Source organism: Eretmochelys imbricata, chromosome 6 (genome assembly GCF_965152235.1).
Source record: "Eretmochelys imbricata isolate rEreImb1 chromosome 6, rEreImb1.hap1, whole genome shotgun sequence".
Taxonomy (NCBI): Eukaryota; Metazoa; Chordata; order Testudines; family Cheloniidae; genus Eretmochelys; species Eretmochelys imbricata.
Genome location: NC_135577.1, coordinates 33,325,548 through 33,349,738, shown reverse-complemented (window position 1 = coordinate 33,349,738; position 24,191 = coordinate 33,325,548). Strand labels below are relative to the sequence as shown.

General features: G+C 40.0%; 1 protein-coding gene across 1 annotated transcript in view; it reads right to left on the bottom strand.

Annotated features, from left to right (window-relative positions):
- The window catches only part of TUB (TUB bipartite transcription factor), a 237,873-nt gene that overhangs the window by 3,705 nt on the left and 209,977 nt on the right, over window positions 1-24,191 (bottom strand). The window contains exons 5-10 of the mRNA XM_077820076.1: window positions 15,890-16,051; window positions 10,599-10,670; window positions 9,020-9,138; window positions 7,840-8,031; window positions 7,206-7,318; window positions 4,634-4,748 (exon numbers count right to left, since the gene is read on the bottom strand). Coding sequence (XP_077676202.1) covers window positions 4,634-4,748; window positions 7,206-7,318; window positions 7,840-8,031; window positions 9,020-9,138; window positions 10,599-10,670; window positions 15,890-16,051 — 773 coding nt within the window. The remainder of the gene's footprint in view (window positions 1-4,633; window positions 4,749-7,205; window positions 7,319-7,839; window positions 8,032-9,019; window positions 9,139-10,598; window positions 10,671-15,889; window positions 16,052-24,191) is intronic.

Below are 24,191 nucleotides of genomic sequence, written 5' to 3'. Positions count from 1 at the left end.
ATTGACAATACTGGTTTTCTATTTAGTGTCCTGAGCATTTCTTTTCAAGCTGCAGTTGTGTTATATGCAATCCACTGAGACACCAATGTGGCTGGAGACCGTGAAAGCTGGAGTTAAACACTAATGCCGCATAACATTACTTGCAACAAGAATACATTATCCCCCTGAAACTTCAGTAAGATATTCATCAGACTTTTGAATAAAAACTAAAATTAATGCTTTCGCTATATGAAAAGGGAACTGAAGGGAGGAAAGTACTGATTTCACACTGTAAATTATACCATTGATGAGTAAATCACTAAAAGGCTTTATGAAAGTGTATATCAATGGATGTAATCATTTTGCCAACATCAAGCTGTAACATTAAAATTCAGTTCTGCATAAACATGGAATACATAAATAAAGCAAGTAGGGAAGGAAAAGGAGCTTAAATTAAGCTCAGAACTTCCCAACATATCATCATCCAAATAAAGTCAATTTCCCAGATCTCCTCCATTATTCTCTTCCACCCAACAATGTTGTTATAAATACATTTTTATTCCAGGGCTGTGACTAGTGCTATTTGGGGAAAATGGACCAAAATCTGATCTGACCCCACTGTAACTCCATTTACTGTAATACAGTTTTGATTTACACTTGTGCAAAGGAGCTCAAAAATAGGATCTGTGGACCAGATCCTCTGCTCCTGTAAATGGCAATAGCTCAATTGACTTTATTGGAGCTATAGTGAGTTAAATCAGTTGAAGAGCTGCTCCTGTGTGTTTAGGTGATGGATCATTGCCATTTACCTGACCAGTGTGGTGTTCCTGGGAATAGTATAATGGTGATTCATGTGTTTAATCACTGGACTGCAGAACTTTTCCATACTCTGGCTTTTAAAACACAGTGTAAATTTAGCTATTATGTGTTTTATTACAATAACAGTTATAAAATCCACGTACTCTACACCGGTTTCAGAGTAACAGCCGTGTTAGTCTGTATTCGCAAAAAGAAAAGGAGTACTTGTGGCACCTTAGAGACTAACCAATTTATTTGAGCATAAACTTTCATGAGCTACAGCTCACGATGCATCCGATGAAGTGAGCTGTAGCTCACGAAAGCTCATGCTCAAATAAATTGGTTAGTCTCTAAGGTGCCACAAGTCCTATACACCCTAACTGCTTGCCTGCAAATAGTTCTGTAGGGAATACAAAACCTGGACCAATGATATCCGCTGTCTTTCCTTGGTTTCATTCCCTTCCTAGCTGAACTACAAGCACACACCAGTGCCTTTTTGTAGAACTTATTTACTGTTGAATCACACACAAGACCAAAACTCTCACTACATCAAAACACACTAAGATATACTATCTACCTCACTGTGCAAGTGATTTGGAGCCTGAGCAACATCCACGGAAGTCAGTGGGAGTTTTTTCATTGACTACAATGGAAACTGGATCAGAAATTTTTTTATTATCTGATCGCCCAACTTACTAAGTCTGGAGAAAACTGAATTGTGCGCTATTCAGAACTTAAAGGGGCAAGTGTTGAGCATGACAAACAGCCTTGCTGCTAAGCATACAGCCAGACCTCTGCATCTCACTAAAATCGTACTTCAGATATGTTTACAAAAGCACAGCTATTCTGAAATTGGCCTTTAGGTGCTGCTGAAGATTTATTAATCAGCTATTCTGCCATCACGATAAGATTCTCTGTGGTGAGAGTACAAACAATTTCTTAGCACTTGCACTTACTTCAGCCATAGTGCTTGGAGCATAACCCAGAGGGGAGCGTCACAATTAGGGATTTCAGTGCATTTATCTCACAATTAACAATGAAGTTATTGCCAGTCTTTCATTTTGCTTGGATAAATGAGGCATGCTGGTCAGATTCAGTATGCTGGTTGATGCTGGCACAGCTTTCTCCAAAGGGGGACTTGATCAATATGAAATAAGAGGGAGCTGGATTTCACATCTGACATCAGATGTTTGTTACAGTGGGTAGTTTTTGCTCAAGGGAAAACTAAGGCTGGAATTAAAAAGGTCACCTTAGGATAAAGTTGTTTTGAATACCTTCTGTATGGTACTTTACTACACTGCATTTGTGCTGCAATCAGTACTGTCAAGGTTCCTCCCCCACTCTGAACTCTAGGGTACAGATGTGGGGACCTGCATGAAAAACCTCCTAAGCCTATCTTTACCAGCTTAGGTCAAAACTTCCCCAAGGTACAAAATATTCCACCCGTCGTCCTTGGATTGGCCGCTACCACCACCAAACAGATACTGGTTACTGGGGAAGAGCTGTTTGGAAACGTCTTTCCCCCCAAAATACTTCCCAAAACCTTGCACCCCACTTCCTGGACAAGGTTTGGTAAAAAGCCAATTTGACTACAGACCCAGACCCTTGGATCTTAAGAACAGTGAACAATCCTCACTTGCACCCCCCCTTTCCTGGGAAATGTTGGATAAAAAGCCTCACCAATTTGCATAGGTGATCACAGACCCAAACCCTTGGATCTGAGAACAATGAAAAAACATTCAGTTTTCTTACAAGAAGACTTTTAATAAAAATAGAAGTAAATAGAAATAAAGAAATCCCCCCTGTAAAATCAGGATGGTAGATACCTTACAGGGTAATTAGATTCAAACATAGAGAACCCCTCTAGGCAAAACCTTAAGTTACAAAAAAGATACACAGACAGAAATAGTTATTCTATTCAGCACAGTTCTTTTCTCAGCCATTTAAAGAAATCATAATCTAACACGTACCTAGCTAGATTACTTACTAAAAGTTCTAAGACTCCATTCCTGGTCTATCCCCGGCAAAGACAGAATATAGACAGACACACAGACCCTTTGTTTCTCTCCCTCCTCCCAGCTTTTGAAAGTATTTTGTCTCCTCATTGGTCATTTTGGTCATGTGCCAGTGAGGTTACCTTTAGCTTCTTAACCCTTTACAGGTGAGAGGAGCTTTCCCCTGGCCAGGAGGGATTTCAAAGGGGTTTACCCTTCCCTTTATATTTATGACATATTAAAAAGGTCACCTTAGGATAAAGTTGTTTTGAATACCTTCTGTATGGTACTTTACTACACTGCATTTGTGCTGCAATCAGTACAAACAACAGTGGTTTAAGATACTTTAACAGGCAGTATCATTAATCAAATCAAATCCAGCTCTCCTTTTGTGCTGTGGTCAGAATCATAGCGCATTTGAAAATCTAATAATTTTTCTTCTGAAATATTAAAAGATCAGTGGAACAAGTAATAGGCTTAACTATGTAATTTTTTAATATATACTTGTAAGTTTTAAACACACCGATCTAGTAATAGGCATCTATGCAAACTCATTAATCTGTTTTAGCCAAACTCACCAAACAGTGGGTATGATTCTGATCTCACTTACATTAGTTTCATGCATGTAGATGCTAACTCCATTGACTACGGTGGGGTTTTCACCTGCAATGTCCAAATATCTGGTGATTCCATGCAAATGATGCAGTGCCTCAATTTGCATATTTTATAACTATAGCTCTTGCTATATCTATATATCACCATTTGCATATTTCTCTTTTTTTAATACATATAAAAAGTTGTTTTTATTTTTTTACTCCTACTCTCTGCTAGCAGCAGCAGATCAGTTGCTCTGCTACAGGGAATGCCACACTACAAAAGTCAGTAAAAATAATTCACTAGACATGTAAGTGCCTTTATATCATAGTGAAAGTGAAGTCTAAATATAAAGTGAAGTCAAATGCTTGAGTTTATGATTTTAAAGGTATTGTTTGCTGAAAATCTGAAGGGGCAGGTGTGAGGCGCCCAGACACCAGAGTGAAGGGGTGGGTTAATGGGTGGGGGAAATATGTTGTGTCATCTGCACGAAGACAGAACCAACCCCATACTCCAACCAAAAAAACATGTTAATGTTGGTAATACCGCTGACCCTACTGCCTGGAGTCATGGCCATGGAAGTGGAGGGCCCCTCATTTTGGTTTTCATGTGCTGACAATCCTCCAGGTCATTCAGCGCACCACCCATCACTCCAGACAGATTGTTTCTTACAGCCTGAGACTCACCTTCTCAAGCTGGGGAGAGGGGACGGTGTGACTAGCTAGTCCACATCATACTGGAGCCAGGAAGTGGCCAGATGCTCCTGGTTCCTTCAAGGGGAGACATGCACACTCTCCTTCTCTCTGAGGGACCATTTCAGACCTACCTGCCCAGCTCCCTGTGAACTCTACTGGAACACAGGTGCCATCTCCAGGGTGCCATTGCTGCTCATCATGTTTTACTGGTAGTAATTTTGTCCTCACAGTTACAGTTTCCACTGAGAAAGGCCTTGCCCATAAGATACGTACAGGAGTGTAAAGCATTCTATCCCCATAGTACCAGAGCTCTGAGGTCTTTTGACTGGAGATGAGGGGCCTGTCACATGGTAATCTGTCTGGTGACAAGGAATACATGTGGGTAAGTATTTCTTACCTTTACTTCCTGTTAAAGTTTCCTGGTCTTCCTGAGAGACAATCTGGAACTGGGAACCTCAGTTGTTCAGGGAGCGAATGCTGACTTATACCAGTGTAAGTGAGAAGAGAACCAGGTCCAATGTTTTGAAAATTAACTTCCACTCCTTACAGGTTTTGCCTGCGAGCAGTACTTACATAGCAAATAGCAGCTAGCTCCTGACGCAGGTTACTTGCTTCTAGGCTTGATGTCGTTTTCATTGGATTTACTCCGTTGTCATATACTGTAAACTTAGTCCCCATAAGATTTGATCTATCAAAAAACAGGAGGACAAATTACTTTTGTTGACAATACAGCCTGAATTACCTAGTCCCTTATCATATCAGAGCCTCAAGTGGTAAAAAACCCATAATATTCTATTAACTGTAAATAAAATGGTCATCTGAAATCCTAAATATACATGCACCTCTGGGAGGCAGGATATTACAAGATGCATGTTACAGTGACTGTCCCTATTATTGCACTGTGCTGGGAGAATTCTGTAATCTACCAAGAGACAATAAATCAGATATAAAAGAAGCGGTGCAGTTCTAGTTAATCTACAGTGCCATTTTCAATGCAGATCATCTGTAAAAAAAGGGTTAAATAATTTGAGTATCATGTATGGTGCTTAAGACACTCATGAGGCTGAGTTTCGTTGGGAGTTTCTGTTCAGTTAGTTGCTGTTTTTGTTGGATGGTTTTCTTAAGTTCTACCAAAAGGCACCTAGATCAATAGATAGGTACTTTTCTGAATATTTTTTAAAGAAATCTAAAGAAATAAATAACTAAAATATGTGTGTGCAATAACATAAAACATTCATGAGAAAGCTGTGCAGTGAAACATATTTACTCCACCCTGAGCCATTTAACTATCCATACCTGGTTTGACACTGGTCTGGAAATAAATGTTTTGCCATCCAGGGCTGAAAATGTTTCAGCATCCTCTGAGTGGCCAAGCAAAAAACCACCAACTAACCGACCAGCCCAAACAAAACAAACAAAAAACTGTCAGAGGAATGTGGTGCTCCCCCTACCCCAACTCTGGAAGTTGGCACTCTGGGTGACCACCCTAGTTGCCTGCTGCTAATGCTGCTCCTGCTTTGAAGAGCAAACTTTCCAGTGACTCAACTTCTCTTACACTAGTTTTTTAATTTTTACCAATTCTAATATTGCATCCAAATTTTTAGCCACTAGTCCAAACAGACAACAGATAATGACTTTTCCCTGTGTGTATATATACAAGTTTTTAACAACATCAGACTTTCTTCCTTTCTTTAAATGAAAGTCATAAAAATAATGAAGCACAACAAGTGTATATTAACAACAGACTTGTAGGGAGAAGGACAAGGAGGGGGAAGAAGCTCATGGTTCTATAAGAATTCCTCCACTTGTAAATAAATGCATGTCAAGGCTGATTCCCCAGTCTGACACTTCGAGTGCGGAAGGTGTGGGCCCGCAAGGATTTTAAAAATTAATACCGGCCCCTCCAGGCTTGTATTAAACTCCCAAGGTTACAGTTTCTCTCTGACCTTGGCTTGGTAAATACTGCCACCACCCAAATGCAAACCCTTTGGAACCCAGGAAGGTGCACTTGGGAATTCCTTCCTGTGGGGTATCCTCAAGCCCATTCACCCCCCGCCACTCCAGGGAAGAGCTGAGAAAGAAAACAAAGGGAATTAGCTGTTGTTCCCAGCTAATTAAACAACATATGCACAAATCTCTTAGGACAGCAAAAATCCAATCCTGTTCTTAAAAAAGGTAAATTTTACTAAAAACAAAAAAGAAAGAAAACATCTGGAACTTAGGCTTTTGCTAGATTTAAAAAACCCAGTTACAAAAATTAAGCATCAAGATAGCTCTCTTGAGGTTCAGCTTCAAGGTTACAAGCAAAACAAAAGCATCTGGGGTTAGCACAGAGGCGTCCACAAGCCAGTAAGAAATAAACCTAATCACGTCTTTTTAGACATTCCCTGATTTACTTACCTACCTGGGGTTTCAGATAAGTAGGTTAGAGGTATGAATTAATGCTTTTTCATACCTGGTAGTAAAGCTGCTCACAGCATTGCTACTCTGTGTTTCTGCTCTCCAGAGAACCACAACACACAGAAAAGGGGGAAGTTTTTTTTCCCCAATTTTAAAAAGTTGAAGCCCTTCCATTGGCTCTTTTGGTCCTTTCCTTTTACCTGTGGGCTTGTTAACCCTTTACAGGTAAAGCAAGTAGAGAACAGTTACTAAGAGGAATTTTATAGCTAACTGGCTGGCTGGATGTCCACAAAAGGGAGCTATCCCCCTCTCATTTATCACAATGCAGTTTAAGGCTTTTATTAAAGGGCCTGAGACGGGTAAAATTTTCAAAAAGGCCTAAGGGTAGATTTTCAATGGTATTTAAATCAATGGGAGTTAGGCACCTAATCTTCTTGGATGCTTTTGAAAATCCCCCTAGGCGCATATCCACACTGATAGACACCTAAATAGATTCAGAAATCTATCCCATTAACTTTCAATAAGATTTAGGATCCTACATACCTAAATCACTTTTAAAAATGGAAAATGGGACTTAGGTACTTTTGAAAATTTTACCCAAGGCCTAGAGTCACATGATATAACCAAGACTGTAACTAAGAGTAAGCCTTCCTTTTTTACAGGTATCATAATTGCAAAGAAACTGAATATTCTGTCAAGAAAACATATATTCCCTCCTCTCTATCTTGGGTGCTTCAATGTTTACCTTAGTTTTCCAATGAAACTCTCTCCGCCTCGAGACAGGTCAGTTGGGTCTATAGAGATGAGGTAATTAGAGGTTTTGCTCTTCTTTCGCTTCCTTCCAGCTAATAGAAATACCTAAGGAATGCAGAAAATGTCACATTGTAGAATGTTAAAGAATGTTTAATACCCCATCCTCCCAATAAATGGGCAATGTTCCCGAGGTTTATCATCATCAGAAGACACAGTCACCTGAGACTTAGCAAAAATGGGTAAAAGCCAGCAAGGCACAGTGACTGCTTCTTCCTTCAATCCATTATTTATGGTTTAAATAATTAAACCTGATATGCTTTGTTAAATGTTTAATTCTAGCTTGTACTGGCTCCTCCAAGGAAAGTGAAAATAGAAGCCTTTCAGTCTCAAAGGGCAAGGAGCCTCAATTGCTAACGATTTTCAGCTGCCAGGCATGGACTCTTCTAAGACCAAATAATATGATAAAGAATGGGAAAGTAAATATAATGTGGTGATACACTGCATAGTACCAAACCCTTAGTCAAAGGAAATATATAATTCTACTGGCTACATAAAAATTCTGAAGACACTTTTAATGGGTTTAAGTTCAGGTGCAACTGGTATGTCATTCAGGTATATTTTATGACCTTTTTACCATCCTCCCTTTCCAAGTGGAGGTAATAGGTAGGGTACATTCCTCGGTCCATTCCCTTCTTGTCTCTTGTGATTCGGCATTTGACTGTGACGCCCTGAGGAGCAGGTCTCACAGCAAACTCCTCCAGGTCATCAACATCTATGACAGGCTCATTTGTGGAAGGGCTGGGAGCTGAGGCTGCCTCCTAGAAGATTAAGAAAGGTTACCTCATGTTTACTTTATTATTACAAAGGAAAGACTGAAAACACAAGATTTTAAAGAAACATGTCAGCAGCTACACTGCAGAAACAGCTTTTCTTTTTTTTAAAAAAAATAATGGCAACAACATAGCACATTGCATTCCCCCTGTTCTGGCCCCCTTATGCCTCTCAGGCGCTGCAAAGAGGTGGGATTTGGATGCAGCTGCTCAGATGAGAATCCCCCCTCTCAGCTGGTGTAAAGCCAGTGGAAAAGTTTCCTATGCCAACTGCACCCCCGCACAGGGGACATACTGGAAAAAAGGAGTGGAGTTAGTTGCACCTTGAAAGTCAGACTCATAACCAATGCAAGGCAGAATCTGGCTCAATATTTATGGATGAGTCCTTCCCAAAACCCTAGATCTGAATACCCCCAATTCTGAGAAAGTTCATAGCTGGAAAATGTAGACAATTGGGAGATCATGAAAGGGAAAAGTGGGTTGTTTGGGGATGGATTACAGTTGAAGTAGCAGGGTTAAGAATGCCTCTACTTGAGAGTTGAGAGCAATTTGGGTACCAGTGGCAGGAGCAGAGTGAGAGACTACAGATGGAGATAACAGTAAAGCCAAAACCTCTCTCCCCATCACCAACTCTGATCAAAGATTTTATTTTAACAATTTGATATTTAGTTTACCTATTTTTTTTCTCTTCATTCAAGTTCAGGTAATATTAGCTATGTGTTTACTTCTGGGAATGTTTGGTTTGACTTTTCAATGAAATTTCAGGTCATTTCACCAATCTCTAGTTTTTGGTTTTCAGAAGATGCTCTCCTGTTCAACCTTTCCATTACTTACTTCTCTTAAGCCTGTGATGTACCACAGCAAACCTCCCTCAAGATGCTATATTAAAAAACGTCCCTGTTAAAAAACGCTGGCTTTCTGGCCTGGAAATGACAAAGTTCATATTAATCTACAGGCAACACTTCTGCCTTCTAACCTTGTTTGATTTCTTGCTGGTTGCAGAGCCAGGTCGGGTGTTACTGTTTAACTGGGAAGAACTTGAGCTGTCTTCATCATCCTCATCCTCTTCATCAAAATTCATGCTGCTTGAAATGCCTGAGGAGCAAGCAAACAAGTTTATTTGAAATGTGAAAACACTAAAGCTGCACATGCATGCATACAGGATACAAACGATTAGTATTTCTCCTACTGTTGCACCTAGAAGCTCCAGGTGAGATTGGGGTCCCAGTGTGCTAGGTGCTGTACAAACACATAGCAAGAGAAAGCTCCTGCCTGGAAGAGTTTTACAATCTAAACAGACAAGACATACAAAGGGTGGGAGGAAAGGAAGTGTAATCATCCCCATTTTACAGAGATTGAGTGATTTACCCAAGAACACACAAGAAGTGTGTGGCAGAGCCAGGAACTAAATCCAGATCTCCTAGCTGAGTGCTTTAAATACAAGATCATAAAAGCCCCAATCCTGCAAGGCAGCCCTTTGCAGATGCATGGGGGCCTAAAAAATTGCAAGATGTACCTCACTATGGTAAGATTTCATATTTAGTTATTCCTAAAGCCCTACTTAATTTGTGAGATTGCAGAAATTGTGGATTAGGCTTCCACCACGATTTTGATTTTAATTAGCTTACTTTGAACAGTCCACAATTTTGCATACATTTTGAAGTTTGCAACACATGCTTTTTTCACCATTAGTACAGTAGAGCCCCATTTATCCAAGCTGATAGCGGCTGGGGCTTGGGCTGTCAGCACCTGTGCAAGGTGGGGCTCCCATTGTCAGCTTCACGCATTGATGAGTGTAATATAGTTGCACCAAAATGTCCAGTTATCAAAAAAAAAAAAATTAGCAGGCATAACATAAAACTTGAGTGTTTGTATTGTTCTTGCAAATTTTTCTTAAACAAATCGGTCTTCTTTGGCTTTTCCAAATTACTGCAATTAATAAACGTCCATTATTACTTTTCTGTGATTTTTCTATATCTTGTCCACACTCTGCCACAATTATTTGACAATCATCCTGCAATTGAAGTAGGGCCTTTGGCTATTCCTATCTGATTTCATGGGGGCAGATCTTAGTGTGAGGTAAAAAAATTATAAAATCAAACTGTTTTTACGTACGTTTTTGTATGTAAAAATTAGACCAGAACAGAGGGAATCCTTAGATCACTGATCCATTTCACTTTAATACTTATGTGTCAGTCCAGCAAGTGCCCCAACCACATAAACTTTGAGGAGTCTAAGGAAATGGAACTTTGAAGACCAGGTTGGACTTGGCAGCAAAAGGTCTAGGTGGGTGGGGTCTAGGAAGTCTAGCAGGCCTGGTTTTCCTAGGGAGTTTTACGTAAATGAAGCCACTTTTCACTTTTGGTCCAAATCTGAAATTACAGCTTGATTACATAATATGTTCCAAAAATAATATTGTTTTCCATAATTTTGGTCAAGAATTTCCATGATCATTAATTCAAATATAGAAGGGTAAATAGGACAAGTACTAAACAAAGATCTTTGGAGCCAAATAAACAGTAGGGGCGGGGTTAACTTCTTCCTTCTGTACTTACCTGGAACATGATCCAGGGCCACAAGACTGGATTGGGAGGTAGAAGTGGACCAGGATGTATTTGCGTGGGGATCTGGGAAAGGAAAAAATCCATGGGCTTGGTTTTGCAAACCCTTAATCACATGAACAATCCTTAATGAGAGGACCCCACACATGACCAAGGGCTTGCTGGGTACAGCCACATTTCTGCTGCCATAACTCTCAGATATTCTCCTTTATAAAAGCCAACTCTTGTTGAAGATTGAAATTTACTTTATGCCCATTGAAACCTGGTGTCACCTCCCTTTCAGTATTTTGAATTAAATGAGAATGACCTGAATTTAGAACTGAGGTTACAGAATGTATTATTCATGCTAAATGGTTGCACTGTTAATCTTCCAGCACATTGTAGGTGAGTTCTTCATTGAGAGTCTTTGGTCTACTTTTTGATCTTTGACATACCAATATAATTCAGGGGTACACACAGATTATACAGGAAAATTTATTCAATAACATAAAAAAATATTTATTTTGCAGCAAGCAAAGACTGAACCAAATAGTGCACAGACTCATATACTAGCTGAAATGCTTGTGGCAATATTCTTAGGTTTGAATATTGACACTGATCGAAATTGTGTTCTGTAGCTTTTATTTATTTTTTTCTTTATTTTATTGCTATTTCCAATCACTTCAAATGCTCATCCTCCCACAGATACATAGGGGTCAAGTACATGCATATACATTGTTAAGTATCCCTTAGAGATTCAACAGGCATGGTCCCATCATCCACTGCTTTAGGTCTCCCTATTATGGAAATAAACAATACAAAAATGGCGTCAAAAGAGTCTCCAACAACATCCTGTGTATAAGTGAAGTCAGAGCTCTTAGACTAACTAGTCATTTTGGCCATACCTGTTAGAGTTCGAAGACTTGTACTCACCCACCATCATCACACATGAATAGGAACTACCTGAAGAGAATGTGATTATGTGCCCCTCTCTTCATTCTTTGACTCCCGTTGAGAGCCTTAAAAGCTATTTAACAAGAGCCAATTTTTCAAACTGGGGCCATGGAATTACAGACACTTTTCTACAACTGGATATTAAGAACATTGGACGATTTGGAGGGCATACCATTGAATGATCTGAAGTTAAGCTCCTAAGCTTATGTGGATGACAACAGGCAGACACATTTGCATGAATAATAACATCCTTTGCTACCTTGGAAAATTGGTGTAGTCAACTTGGAGTTATAATAAATGCCAAAAGATGAAGTGGGTGAATCTTGGAAAGGGACAAAAGAGAATGTGCTGAAATGCAGACTCAGCAAAGTCATAGAACAAGTAGAATCTTATGTGTACCTAGGAAGCTTGATCAGTGCCAATTGCGCCATCAAGGGTGAAGATAAAAGGAGATGTGCCTTAGCCACAAGTGCTGCACAGAAATTGATGGAATTATGGACTGTTAAAAACATAACAACCGGTATCAAAGGGAAAATTTATCAAATCAGTGTACTACCAGTATTATTCTATGGCCTGGAAGCAGTTGCATTAAATGAAACAGAGATCAGAAGGCTGGTGGCAGCAAAGATGAAAGACAGCAGGTATAAAGTGAAATGATTTAAAGACGATTGAAGAGGTTAGGAAGAGAGTAAGATGTCAAATCAGGGTACAGGATTGGCTACAACTGAAAAGATTACAATGATGGGGATGCTGCAGGTGACGAACAAATGATAGGATGCTAATGAAAATAATGCAAACACAACCAATTAGACAGAAGAACATACTCAGGAACATGATCAGGCTGGGTTTAGTGAAGGAATAAGTGAAGAACAGGATGAAAGACAATGCTGTACTGTGTTCTCAGTGTCTGCAAAGATGCTCTGGGATAGGGGGGAAAAAGAATTTTTCAGATACTGGCATGCAAATTATATCCAGCATTTGTGAGGGCAACTTCAGCATTCCATGTCCCAAATGGGCACTGGTGCATAAAAAAGCAGGGAGTTGAGCACACTAATATGCAGTAGCTTTAACAGTTATTTTATTTAGGTATGCATTTACACCCATCGTGCATGAGTCAGATTTTGCTGGTGTAATCACCAGCAAATGTTTGCCAATGTTTAACAAACTGGTTCTAAGCATCTTTTGGAAACACCCTAAGAATGCTTTAAAGAAGCTCCTGTTTCAGCTTTGTTCCCAGAAAGCAATTTTGTTTGCTGCTTGAAGTATTACACAGATCTATTCCTTCTCTAAATCTCAAGCAACAGCAATTTTACCTCCAGCTGGCAATGAAAAATTACAACTATCTAGACTGCTACGGTCACAATGACATTAATGAAACTGATAAATGTGTAACTAAATGTTAGATTTTCATCTGATTTTTGCTAAAACCTGAGGAAGTGTGTGTCTGTCCTTGTGATTCATTCACTGACAAGGAAGGCTCAATGTTAAAAATACTGAAATCAAAAGGCCGGAATATTTCCCACAGGAAGAGAATTATTCTAGTTGTGGCAATTTCCAGCAGATGGGGAAATCAAATAAAACATTTGGCATTTCCTTGCAAGGAGAATATTGCTTGTGCACTAATGTATTCTATAACCTATCTTCTCCTAACTGAAACAGACATGTTGGACGCTCCCTGTGGAGACAGGCATCTGTTAATATTGGACACTCACCACAAAGTTCCTGTCAAACAGCAGAATGGATTCAAATCAGGACTAAGCAATTCTAATGACAATCAGCATGACCTTTCCTACCATCAGCATTGCCTTTACGCGGCTTTCCCCTTCCTCACCCATAAACAAATTGAAGGTGGCTTATGGGCAGCTACTCTCAAGGTTCCCACAGGAGCATGGTTCTTTAGATTCATGGTGACATGGCAGTGAGATGGTCCAGGGACCAGGGCAGAAGCATTGGGCCTGCACCTGAAAGCCTCAGCTCCTAAACAAATGTCCCCATGGTTCTTGGGACACCCAGGGGTGAGAAAAGCTAGCTGACAAGCCCCCTTCTCACTCCATGGGATGGCAAACCCCATCATCCAACAGGAATATCCCATGGAACCTCTACTAGTTAAAACCAGCTTATTGGTGCTTTGTACCCACAAAGGGCATGGTGTGCTCCACTAACCTTAACAAGAGTCATGAAGCTAAATACCAGTGCTTTCATTTAAAACGTCCCCCGCATAAACAGTTAGACTACGTGTACTGTACAAACCACTGGTGGCAGTGTGTAGGGTTTGTGTACCTACAAACAGCCTGCTAGAGGGGAGAGAGATGGGAAAGTCTCCAGCTGCAGGGAGAGGACAGCCTTTTCCTGCTGCCAGTCTTTCCCAGCAGCGGGGAAAGATTCCACAGTGGGGAGATGCTGAACTCTTTCCCTGCTGCTTCCCTTCTGCCAGAGCCTTCCCCCACTGGGGGGAAACTTCCTGAGGAGGAGAAAGGCTCCAGCAACACAGGACACTACGCTGCTAAAAATAGATGGAGAGACATGACTTGGGTGAGTAGAAAACATGTAGGGTATGTACTTGCCTATATGCCCACACCCTACTGGCATGCCTTTAAGCTACTCACCTAAGCCAGGCCTCATCAGCCACACTGCTATTTATACCCATGCTAGGGGGCGCTATGTGGGTATGTACGCTGCATGGCTCCATAAGAAGTGTGCAGGGTAGACATACCTTTACTGTCCATCAAGTATGCTTGTTTTAACAGTTTTTAATATAAAAAAAGAGACCACCCCAAAATAATAAACCCCAGTGGTTTGATCTAACTTAAAAATCGGTTTATAATTAGAGCTGGTCAGAAATTTCCTAAGACAATATTTTCCCTCAGGAAATGTTGATTTATCAAAAGCAAAAAGTTTTGCAGAAAAATTGCTATTTTGACAAAATCTCCTTTCAAGGAAAATATGAAAAAATTTAAACATTCTATTCTGACATTTTCAGAATGAACCATTTCTATTTTTCATTTCAAAATTATTTTTATTTGAAATTTATTTTATTTTATATTATAAATGTAAACAAAATAAATGTCAAAATCTGAAAAAAGTTTTGATTTTTTTCAAAATGAAATATTTTGTTTGGAATTTGGTTTCATAGCAAATTTCAAAATTTTTTGTTTTCCTTCCATTTTGGAACAGATTTTTTTTTCTAACTCGCAGAACTTTCCAGGAAACAGAAAATGTTGTTCTCACCCAGCTGTATTTATAATTTCTAAATCAACCAACTTTTGTGAGCAAGGTGACTGGCTTATAAACATTTTGAGCCATGCATTTAAGGGGCAACCAATACACAGGGAACTTGTTATTCAAATCAGTCTCTCTCATATCCAAATACCCAGGAAACTTCACACGTGGAGGAAATGTGTTCATTTCAGGCTGAGTCGCTCACATCCACAGTGTGAAGCATTTGAGATAATGAATCTCAGTGAGAGTTGCTCTACAAAATGAAGCTGACAGTTAGAACAGTCTATTCTATACAAGTCAAGTTCTCACTTAAATTTTGCTCTTTGTGGACTATGTGTATATTTTTGAAGCACCAGTTTCTTTCTGTAGAGCAGCTTTGGTCAAAGCCATCTTAACTTCAAAGGTTGCATGCTGAAGAAGCAGAGCCATTAAGGCTTCAGAAAAGCATTGTGAAGATTTTAGGATTTATTTCCTCCTAAGCTGCTGTCTGATGGGAGATAACTCTGGTGCAGAAAGGGAGAGACAGATACACACAATCAATCAATCCATCCATCCCCAGTCAGGGCTGTCCTTGAAAAAAACCCAGAACATTTGAGAAATATGCTGCCAAGAAGTGCCGCAGAATACAGTTCTGTCATTTTCACCTTTAGGAGGATGAACGTAAGATGTGAATTTGTGAATTGATACTACAACCACACTTAATATTCTGCCTTCTAATTAAAATGTGGCCATTACAAACCCTTTTTTTTAAAGCTTAAGTGCGTGATTTCTATCATCCTGCAATTCAGATTGTAAAATTTATGGATGAGGGCTTTAACACCTGCCACCTTGCCACCTGCCACCTTGACAGCAACATTGCACTGAAGTATGGGAAAGCCATGTCCCAGAGTACACATAGGTCTCTTGCTGCTTGGGCCAATGCGGAACTCCATTACAATTATGGAGGTAAAACAACAGAGCAATAAGGGAAGGATGATGATGATTCACTGAAGGAAGGACCTCAAGTGAAATGGTGAAAAAAACATGTCTATGCCTTAGTTTAGGACCAGGCTACCATTGGGAGTAGAAGGAATTGCCAGCCTAAAAACAGAGCAAACAACAAGGAGCATAAGTAGGTAGCTTTGGCTACTTACCCTTTTTCTGCATTGTTACTCTAAGGTCCTGCCTGCTTTGTTGGCTACTAGCCATTGTCTCTCCATCATCTTCATTGTGGCTAGACTGCCCAACTGTAAGAATCTGAATTTGGCTTCCTACCTCCTGAATGTCATCTTGAAATGCAGCAGGGCCATCAATTCCTGTCAGACAACAGCAAAAGTCTAGTCAAAGAATGACTGAAAAGCTAACCAATATCAACTCAGAAATACTTAGATGACATCCTAAGAAAAAAAGCTCAGCAGTCTGTCTGCAATTACATTTTCATGACTAAAATAGTCTTCAAGACAAACTCATTTGAACTTCCAAGCCTTTTGATTTGTTCCCAGAGATCAGACTAGCTCTGTGACCTGGAAGAGAGTGTTCTGAGTATTGGTATGCATGGGAGTTCATCGAGCAAAAACACTCGGCTTCAGACTGTCCATAGCTGACATTGCCTCAACAAATACTCTTTTTGAAGCTGGTGTAGAGTTTATTGGGGCCCTCCGTGTAAAAGCTAAAAGGTTTTCTGAACTGTTGAAACAAATGGAAAGTATATGTCTCTCTGTGTGAGAGCACTGCAAGAGAGAATGGTTTGGTGATTTCTCCACTTCTAGCTTTCAGACCTTTGATTATAGCATATACATTTCCATGAGATCTAAGCACCTAATTTTCAAGTGTATTCTGGGGACAGAACATAGACATTGCTGAGATTTTTAGCACATAATGCTAAATATGAGTGACAAGTTGAATTTCACATACTAAAACAATTTCAAGCATGTGTGTTAAAAAACTTCCAACAGACACGTTTCAAAAAATGTTCACACTTGTGGATTTTTTCACTTAAACTATTGTGAGCCTTGCTTCTTCAAGGCTGGACTTCACCAAACTGTTCGTGTCAGCAGGGACCCAAATGGGTACTATACTGAATCACTCCTCTGAAGAGAGACCCTGTCTATTTAAGGTATTGGGTGCCATATTTAGGCTCCTAAATCAGTCAGTAGGTGCCTAAAATGGTTATTTAGCCACATAAAGATTTTGTTGCTCGACTTTGTGTGTTGATGTGTATAAACAGAGCAGTATTATAATATTTAAAATCCTATTGCATTATTATTATATTATTAAAAAACCTAACCGGTTTCAAGACTAACCTTGGTTAGTTTATGGAGGGGATGGCATGATAAGATTGCCTACAATGGCATGTAGGAAACAGCCAGAGATGGGCCACTAGATGGGGAGGGCTCTGAGTTACTACAGTAAATTCTTTCCCAGGCATCTGGCTAATGGGTCTTGCCCACATGCTCAGGGTCTAACTGATCCCCATATTTGGGGTCAGGAAGGAATTTTCCCCCAGGGTCAGATTGGCAGAGACCCTGGGGGTTTAATCAGCTTCCTCTGCAGCATAGAATACGGGGCATTGAACTAGAGTAAATGATGGATTCTCTGTAACTTGAAGACTTTAAATCATAATCTGAGGACTTCAGTAACTCAGCCAGAGGTTATGGGTCTAGTACAGGAGAGGGTGGATGAGGTTCTGTAGTCTGCCACGTGCAGGTGGTCAGACAGGAAGACCATGATGGTCCCTTCTGGCCTTAAGTTTATGCACTTACTGTTTGTATTACAGCAGCACCTAGAGACCCCAACTGAGATCATTATGCTAGGCACTGTACATACATATAATAAGAAAGTCCATTCCCAAAAGAGATTACAGTCAAAATGGACAAATGGTAGGAGGGGAAACAGAAACAGAGAGGTGAAATAACTCGCCCAAGCTCAAGTTTGGAAATAGAACTTAAGTCAGCAGATGCTTAGTCCAGTACTTCCTGTTCATTAGACCATGCTGTATCCTCTAACTCTTGGAGGTATTGTCATGGTCAAGCAATGTCTAGATGTGGCCAAAACCTGAAAAAATCCCAGTTGAATAAAATAGGGAGAGGAAAAGAACAATACGTTCCCTGGCTCAGAAGAGTGTGTTCAGAGTGGGACTATTTACCTGGCTTTCTCCCCTCAACTATAAATAAATCACTGATTAGGCCTAGTTCTCATCTATAGAAAGCCAATTTCATTTTTGCCAGGATAGCAAGTTATCAACATTAGATTGTAAACTAGATTGTAACTCCTAGCTAAGATTTAGTGCCGTTGTGTATCACAATGTCAGTCACATAAAAATGTACTTTTCATGAATAAAAGCTGTAATAATATCATTTATAGATATAGTAAATAATAAAAGCCTATATAAGCTTGCTGCTCCACAAGGTTCTTTAATAAGCAACAGAGAGGAGAACTGGTAACCATTACTAATGGCTGGTGTTTGTGGGATGAACGTTGGCTCTTAATAACTTTGGCTGAAAAAAACTGGTCAAGCATGGTCAAATGGAGCTGAGTGAGTGCTACTAATTTTTCCTCTTCAACTGTTCTTTTGTCTTGGCTGGCAAACACATTTTAAGAACTATAATTTCAGTTTACGTCCATAACTTTGCATCAGTTGCTTGCACCTACATTATGTAATAATATTAATAACTAGTTTCAGAGTAACAGCCGTGTTAGTCTGTATTTGCAAAAAGAAAAGGAGTACTTGTGGCACCTTAGAGACTAACCAATTTGAGTGAGCTGTAGCTCACGAAAGCTTATGCTCAAATAAATTGGTTAGTCTCTAAGGTGCCACAAGTACTCCTTTTCTTTTTATTAATAACTAGTGAGTCATGAGCTTTTCATTGACACCTTGTATGATACTTCTCAGATATATTTCATTACATTAAAGAATTCTGGAGTACATGTGAATTGGTTAAGCCAGCTGCAATTCATTACCAGATATCTGGGTACCTGTGGCCCTTGCGTGGTTCTTAATGTCACAACAGGATATCGGAATAGATTGACCACTGGTCTAATCCACTATGGCAATTCCTATGACCCTACACATATACACATGCACACTGACCAACATTTTAAAAAATTGGTGCCTAAAGTTAGGCTTCTAAACCAGACACCTGACTTTCAAAAAAGTGCTGAGTACCCACCAGTTCCATTTAAATTAATGGGGCAGTGGGATGCTCATCACTTTTGCGTATCTAGCCATTTATTTACCCACCTATATTTGTACTTAATTTTAGACATCCAATTTTTAAAAATATTGGTCACTTTCCTCCCAAACAGACTTTGATCTGTGGCAAATTAAATGCCTCCAATGACGTTATATAGTCCAGTCTAATCATGCTGGTTGCTGTTCCCATCCCATGCTGTCAGGTCCATCACATATTAGGCATTGGGACAAACGTTACACTGGCTAGTCATGCATTAAGAGAAGGAAAATCAATTTCAGCATTCAGAGGAATGTGTTACTAGCAGAGAGTGTTATTACACATAAAACCTGTCCCAGGAGCTGACTCCATACCATACTGGGGATGGAAGATGTAACCAGAAAAAAAGAAAAGATAAATATGAAACAACATCCTCAAGAATGTTAATAACGGGGAATACTGTACAAAAATAGTTGAAGATGCCTGATTTGAAAGGCTAAGGCGGCAAAGGAAGCGTTCAGGAAGAGCTCACCTTCACATTAGGATTATCCCTATTTAAGTGAGAATGAGAGAGTGTGTATGTGTAATACACACACACACTCACACACAATGTAAATAGGTAGCTTTACCGTCACCCATCTGATTTCTTGAAGCATTTCAAAAGCCATGCAGCCCTGATTCATCTTTCATTACAGTTTTAGAATGGATCCCTCCCTCTACATTCCTCACTTTCTCGGCTTTGTGGGCTCCTGCTCCTTCTACCCACATACCAAAAATGTGGCTTATTGTGCGGGGGATGGGGGGGCAAATCATATTTATAGTTAACAGTCTCCTGTAACTTCAGTGGTTGGAGAACATGGATTTAAGGTGGCAAAGGCAGACAGTGGGCTGTGAAAAAGAAGAAAGTAAAGTCTTCAGAGCCAGAGGTCAGAATTTTCCACTGTGTCTCCTAAGCACAGAATGCAGCATCCTTGATGCAGAAGTCTCTGCGTTCCTGTTAAAATGATGCTGAAACCAGGATTCTTCATATTATTCATCAAGAGAGGGTGAACCAGGGCAGAAAATAATATGATCTGACCTAAATACTTTGAGAGAGCAAGCAAGAGAGCGCACGCTTTGGTCAAAATTGACATATTCAGGACTTTGCACTTCTTGGTTTCATCTGAGACCAGAAGCTGAAGCCCAGAAAGGATGTTCTTCTGGGATTTCCAGCCTATGAGAAATTGTCATTACATATATTTTAGTAGCACATGCAACGTTCTAGGCACTGTTCAAACACACAGGAAACAGTTCCTTCTCTGAAGAGCTCATAATCTATAAAGTCTATTATTATTATTTTAGAATGCCATTCACCACAGCATTTTTATAGACTGGTTGCCACACTTTTATTTTATTTTATTTTTTGACAGAAGCTCAGACTTCTAAACAGAACATGACTACAACCAGAGACTGAAACAATTACAGCTTTGCTCCTGCAGTGGAAGGAAACAAACTAGTGCAATAGGAAACAGAAGACCTGTTACTGTAACCACTGGAAAGGGAGCTATAAGAAGAAATTTTGCTAAATGTTCATGATGCACAGGAGGCAAATCAGTTTTCCCAGTCTAAGCTTTCATGGACTTTGTGATGTTGCACTAGACTTGTCTAACTTTACTTACAAAAGGTCTGATCAACATATTTTTCTTAATTTTTAAATCTCTTCAGCCTCCCTTGATTTAGTAATGATAATGCATTTTTGGAAACTTGAAATTGAGATCTGTTTCTACAGTTGCAATCCTGAAGCTCGTGGAAGCTGTCATTGGGAAAGAACAGCAGGGTGGCTGTATTTATTCCACATACATATTCCATGAGCTGACTGGTTTGTTATGGGAGAGTTTCCAACAATTTGGCTATAATTAAAATGAATATTAAATAATGTGTTAAATAATTATTATAATAAAAGCATTTGTTTGGGGAATACACAGAAAAAATTCAGTGAGCTTTGAGATCAGATGTGAGAAAACAAATGTACAGAAGGTCAAATTTGGGATCTACCAATTTTGACAGAACTTAGATATTATCCAGATGGTCTCTCTAGAAATACTTCTGATAGTTTTCATCACTGAAAATTGAAATCATGTTATGGAAGAATGGTAATTTAAAGACTTACAGGTTAAAACGATCACTTTAAAGCTTTAATTGTTCAAGAGATAATCAGGAAAAAGTATTTTAGAAAGAAAGAAAAAAGAATACATATTAAATGCACAACCACATGATGTTTATGTACAGTGGTTTCAGAAGAGCCAGTAAATAAAACCTAAGCACTAGACATAATATGGAGACAGATATTATCCTGTGTATTTATCTAACAGTAGTAAACGGGAAAACTGTCTCTTATATTATTCTCCATTAAACCTGAATAAATTAGTCACAGGTTCTAAATGTGATAGTAGCAACCAGACATTTTAAAAGGTATTGAAGTACTACAGTCTGAAAATGACTGGAGGCAGAAACACATTATGGGCATAAGCACAGTGAGTCAGTTCTCCAAAACATTAGCTATGTATGATATGAATCCCTAATAACTGGATCTAACCAGAAGAAAATCAAATCATATTTATTCACAATGTGCAAACCAGACTCAAATATTTTGCTGTGAAAAGATTTCAAGCAAACGTCCCCTTTTCTTGTTTCTTTTACATGATCATGCATGTAGATCTAAAAATGCTACAGTACTATGGGAAAGAATGATGACCAAATTATTTTACTATAAGAGAAGTTTTATTGTGTTCAATTAGCATGAAACCCCCCAAGCTCCCCAAACACTTTATTTCAGTTAATTTATTTTTAAAATCAATTTAAAAGAATTGTTTTTATTTACTAAAGTAATTCTTTCTTCATAGGACATTCATGAATTTACTTAGGAAACAAGTCTAAAAGGCACTTCTGATGGACCTAACAAAGCTAATTGATCAGGTAGCACAATGGCTGGTGAAATTCAGTGCAGACAAGGTCAAGCTGATGCACTTGGGGGAGAAATAAAATATGATTATACCTACTTTACGGATGGGGTTCTGAGGCACAGACAAGCACTTAAGCATGTGCTTGAAGTTCAGCATGTTGAGTTGTTCCATTAAATGCAACAGGATTACTCACATACTGAACTTTAAGCACATGCTTAAGCACTTTGCTGAATCAGCTCCGGGGACTTGTCCAAGGTCAGACAGGACATCTGTGGCAGAGCAAAGAACTGAACTTTAAATTCACCAAGTTTCAGTCTAGTGCATATAACCACAAGACCATCCTTCCTCTATAAAGTTGCTGACAGCAATGGAGTTGAACTGGTGTTTAGTAATGGTGGGAATTTCTTTAGACGAGGCTTCAGAGATGAGATACCAGGTTAAATGAGCCAATAGTCTGATCTGGTATTCTCACGGATATCTATTACATTCAAGACATTGCTGTGTACTGTGGGGACACATTTGCAAATTACTATTCTGAAGCATTGCAAAGCCGCTCCCTGTTTGACTTGAGGGTGGCAGTAGAATACTTCAGAGGAATGCTGGCCTGCTTTGAAATCAAAGACTGAGAGATTCTGAGTTTATCAAAAAGTGAATCCTCAGAAAGGCTGTTTTTATTAAGCTCCCATCAGAACAAAAAGAATTTTCAACCTTTAAAGGATTTCATTCAGTACAAACCCTGAGTTTACATTTTTCTCAACTGATTCACAGTTTTAAACTAAACAGGCCAAACAACAGTTGAATATAAGGCTTACTTTTGGAACTATGATGAGATAAAGTACTACGGACGATTCCACCGCCAATGCTAGTCTTGCACCTATCAGTACATAATTCAGTATTATTTTTAAAAGTACTGTCTCAGCCATTGTTCAATAAGTTACAGTAATACAGGTATGGCTCAAGGTCTTTCTTTTGAAAATACCCTTTAATATGGCTCATTTGCAAGTTCTTAAAAAAAAAATCACTGTGGGTTGAAACTTTGCTTTTGAAGAATTCTGCCAAGAAGTGAAACATTTTTAAAATAAAAAAAGTGTAAAACAAAACCTCTATTGGTCCATTTTGAGGACCAGCACAATTCTTAACATACATTCTAGTTGCCAGAATTTTGAGAGCCATTTGTTCAACAAGTGTGCATTTTCCTAGGTTTTTTTTGGAACTAAGACATTTGATTTAGAAAAAAAAAACAAAACACTACACTTAAGTTTGGGAAGGTTCCATTCTATTGTTTACAATATTTGTTAACCATTCTTCTAAGTAGGTCTTGCCATGACGAAGACGACTCCAGGAATGACTACTCTTCCATTGTCTATATGCTAAGGCAGAGATGGGCAAACTACAGCCCATGGGCCACATCCAGCCCATGGGACCCTCCTGCCCAGCCCCTGAGCTCAGGCCCGGGAGGTTATTCCCCCTCCCGCACAGTCTCAGTGCGCTGCGCCATGCCGCCTGCACAATGCTCTGGGTGGCTGAGCAGCGCAGTTGCAGAGCGGCAGCCTGACCCCATGCTCTGGGCGGCGTGGCTCTAGCACTGCCAGCCGCCGGTGCTCCAGGCAGCCTGGTAAGGGGGCAGAGGGGTTGGATAGCGGCAGGGGAGTTCAGGGGTGTGGGGGGAGGGATAGCTCAGTGGTTTGAGCATTGGCTTGCTAAACCCAGGGTTGTGAGTTCAATCCTTGAGAGGGCTATTTAGGAATCTGGGGCAAAAATTGGGGATTGGTCCTGCTTTGAGCAGGGGGTTGGACTAGATGACGACCTGAGGTCCCTTCCAACCCAGATATTCTATGATAGGGGTTGGGACAATCAGAGGGCGGGGAACAGGGGGGTTGGATGGGGCAGGAGTCCCGGGGGGGGTAGTCAGGAATGAGAGGGTGGGGGGTTGGATGAGAGGACAGTCAGGGGTGGTCAGGGGACAGGGAGTGGCAGATGGGGCAGGAGTCCCAAGGGAGCCATCGGGGGGCGAGAAGCAGGGGGGTCGGATAGGGGGTGGGGGCCAGATCACGCCTGGCTGTTTGCGGAGGTACTCCCCTAACCAGCCCTTCATACAATTTTGGAAACCCAATGTGGCCCTCAGGCCAAAATGTTTGCCTGCCCCTGTGCTAAGGAGTGCCTGGCTTGGCACCAGAGACCATAATGATTTCCTTACAGTCAAGTTCAGGCCAAAGGACAGCCTGGAGAGTGTTCTCATGCCCAGAGATAACAGGATTTTCCCAGCTGAAGCCCATTTGTTCTTCCTGCTGTGTGCTGTCCCATTGCTTTTATGCCCAGTGGAGCCATGCTTAAACAGGTCTAAA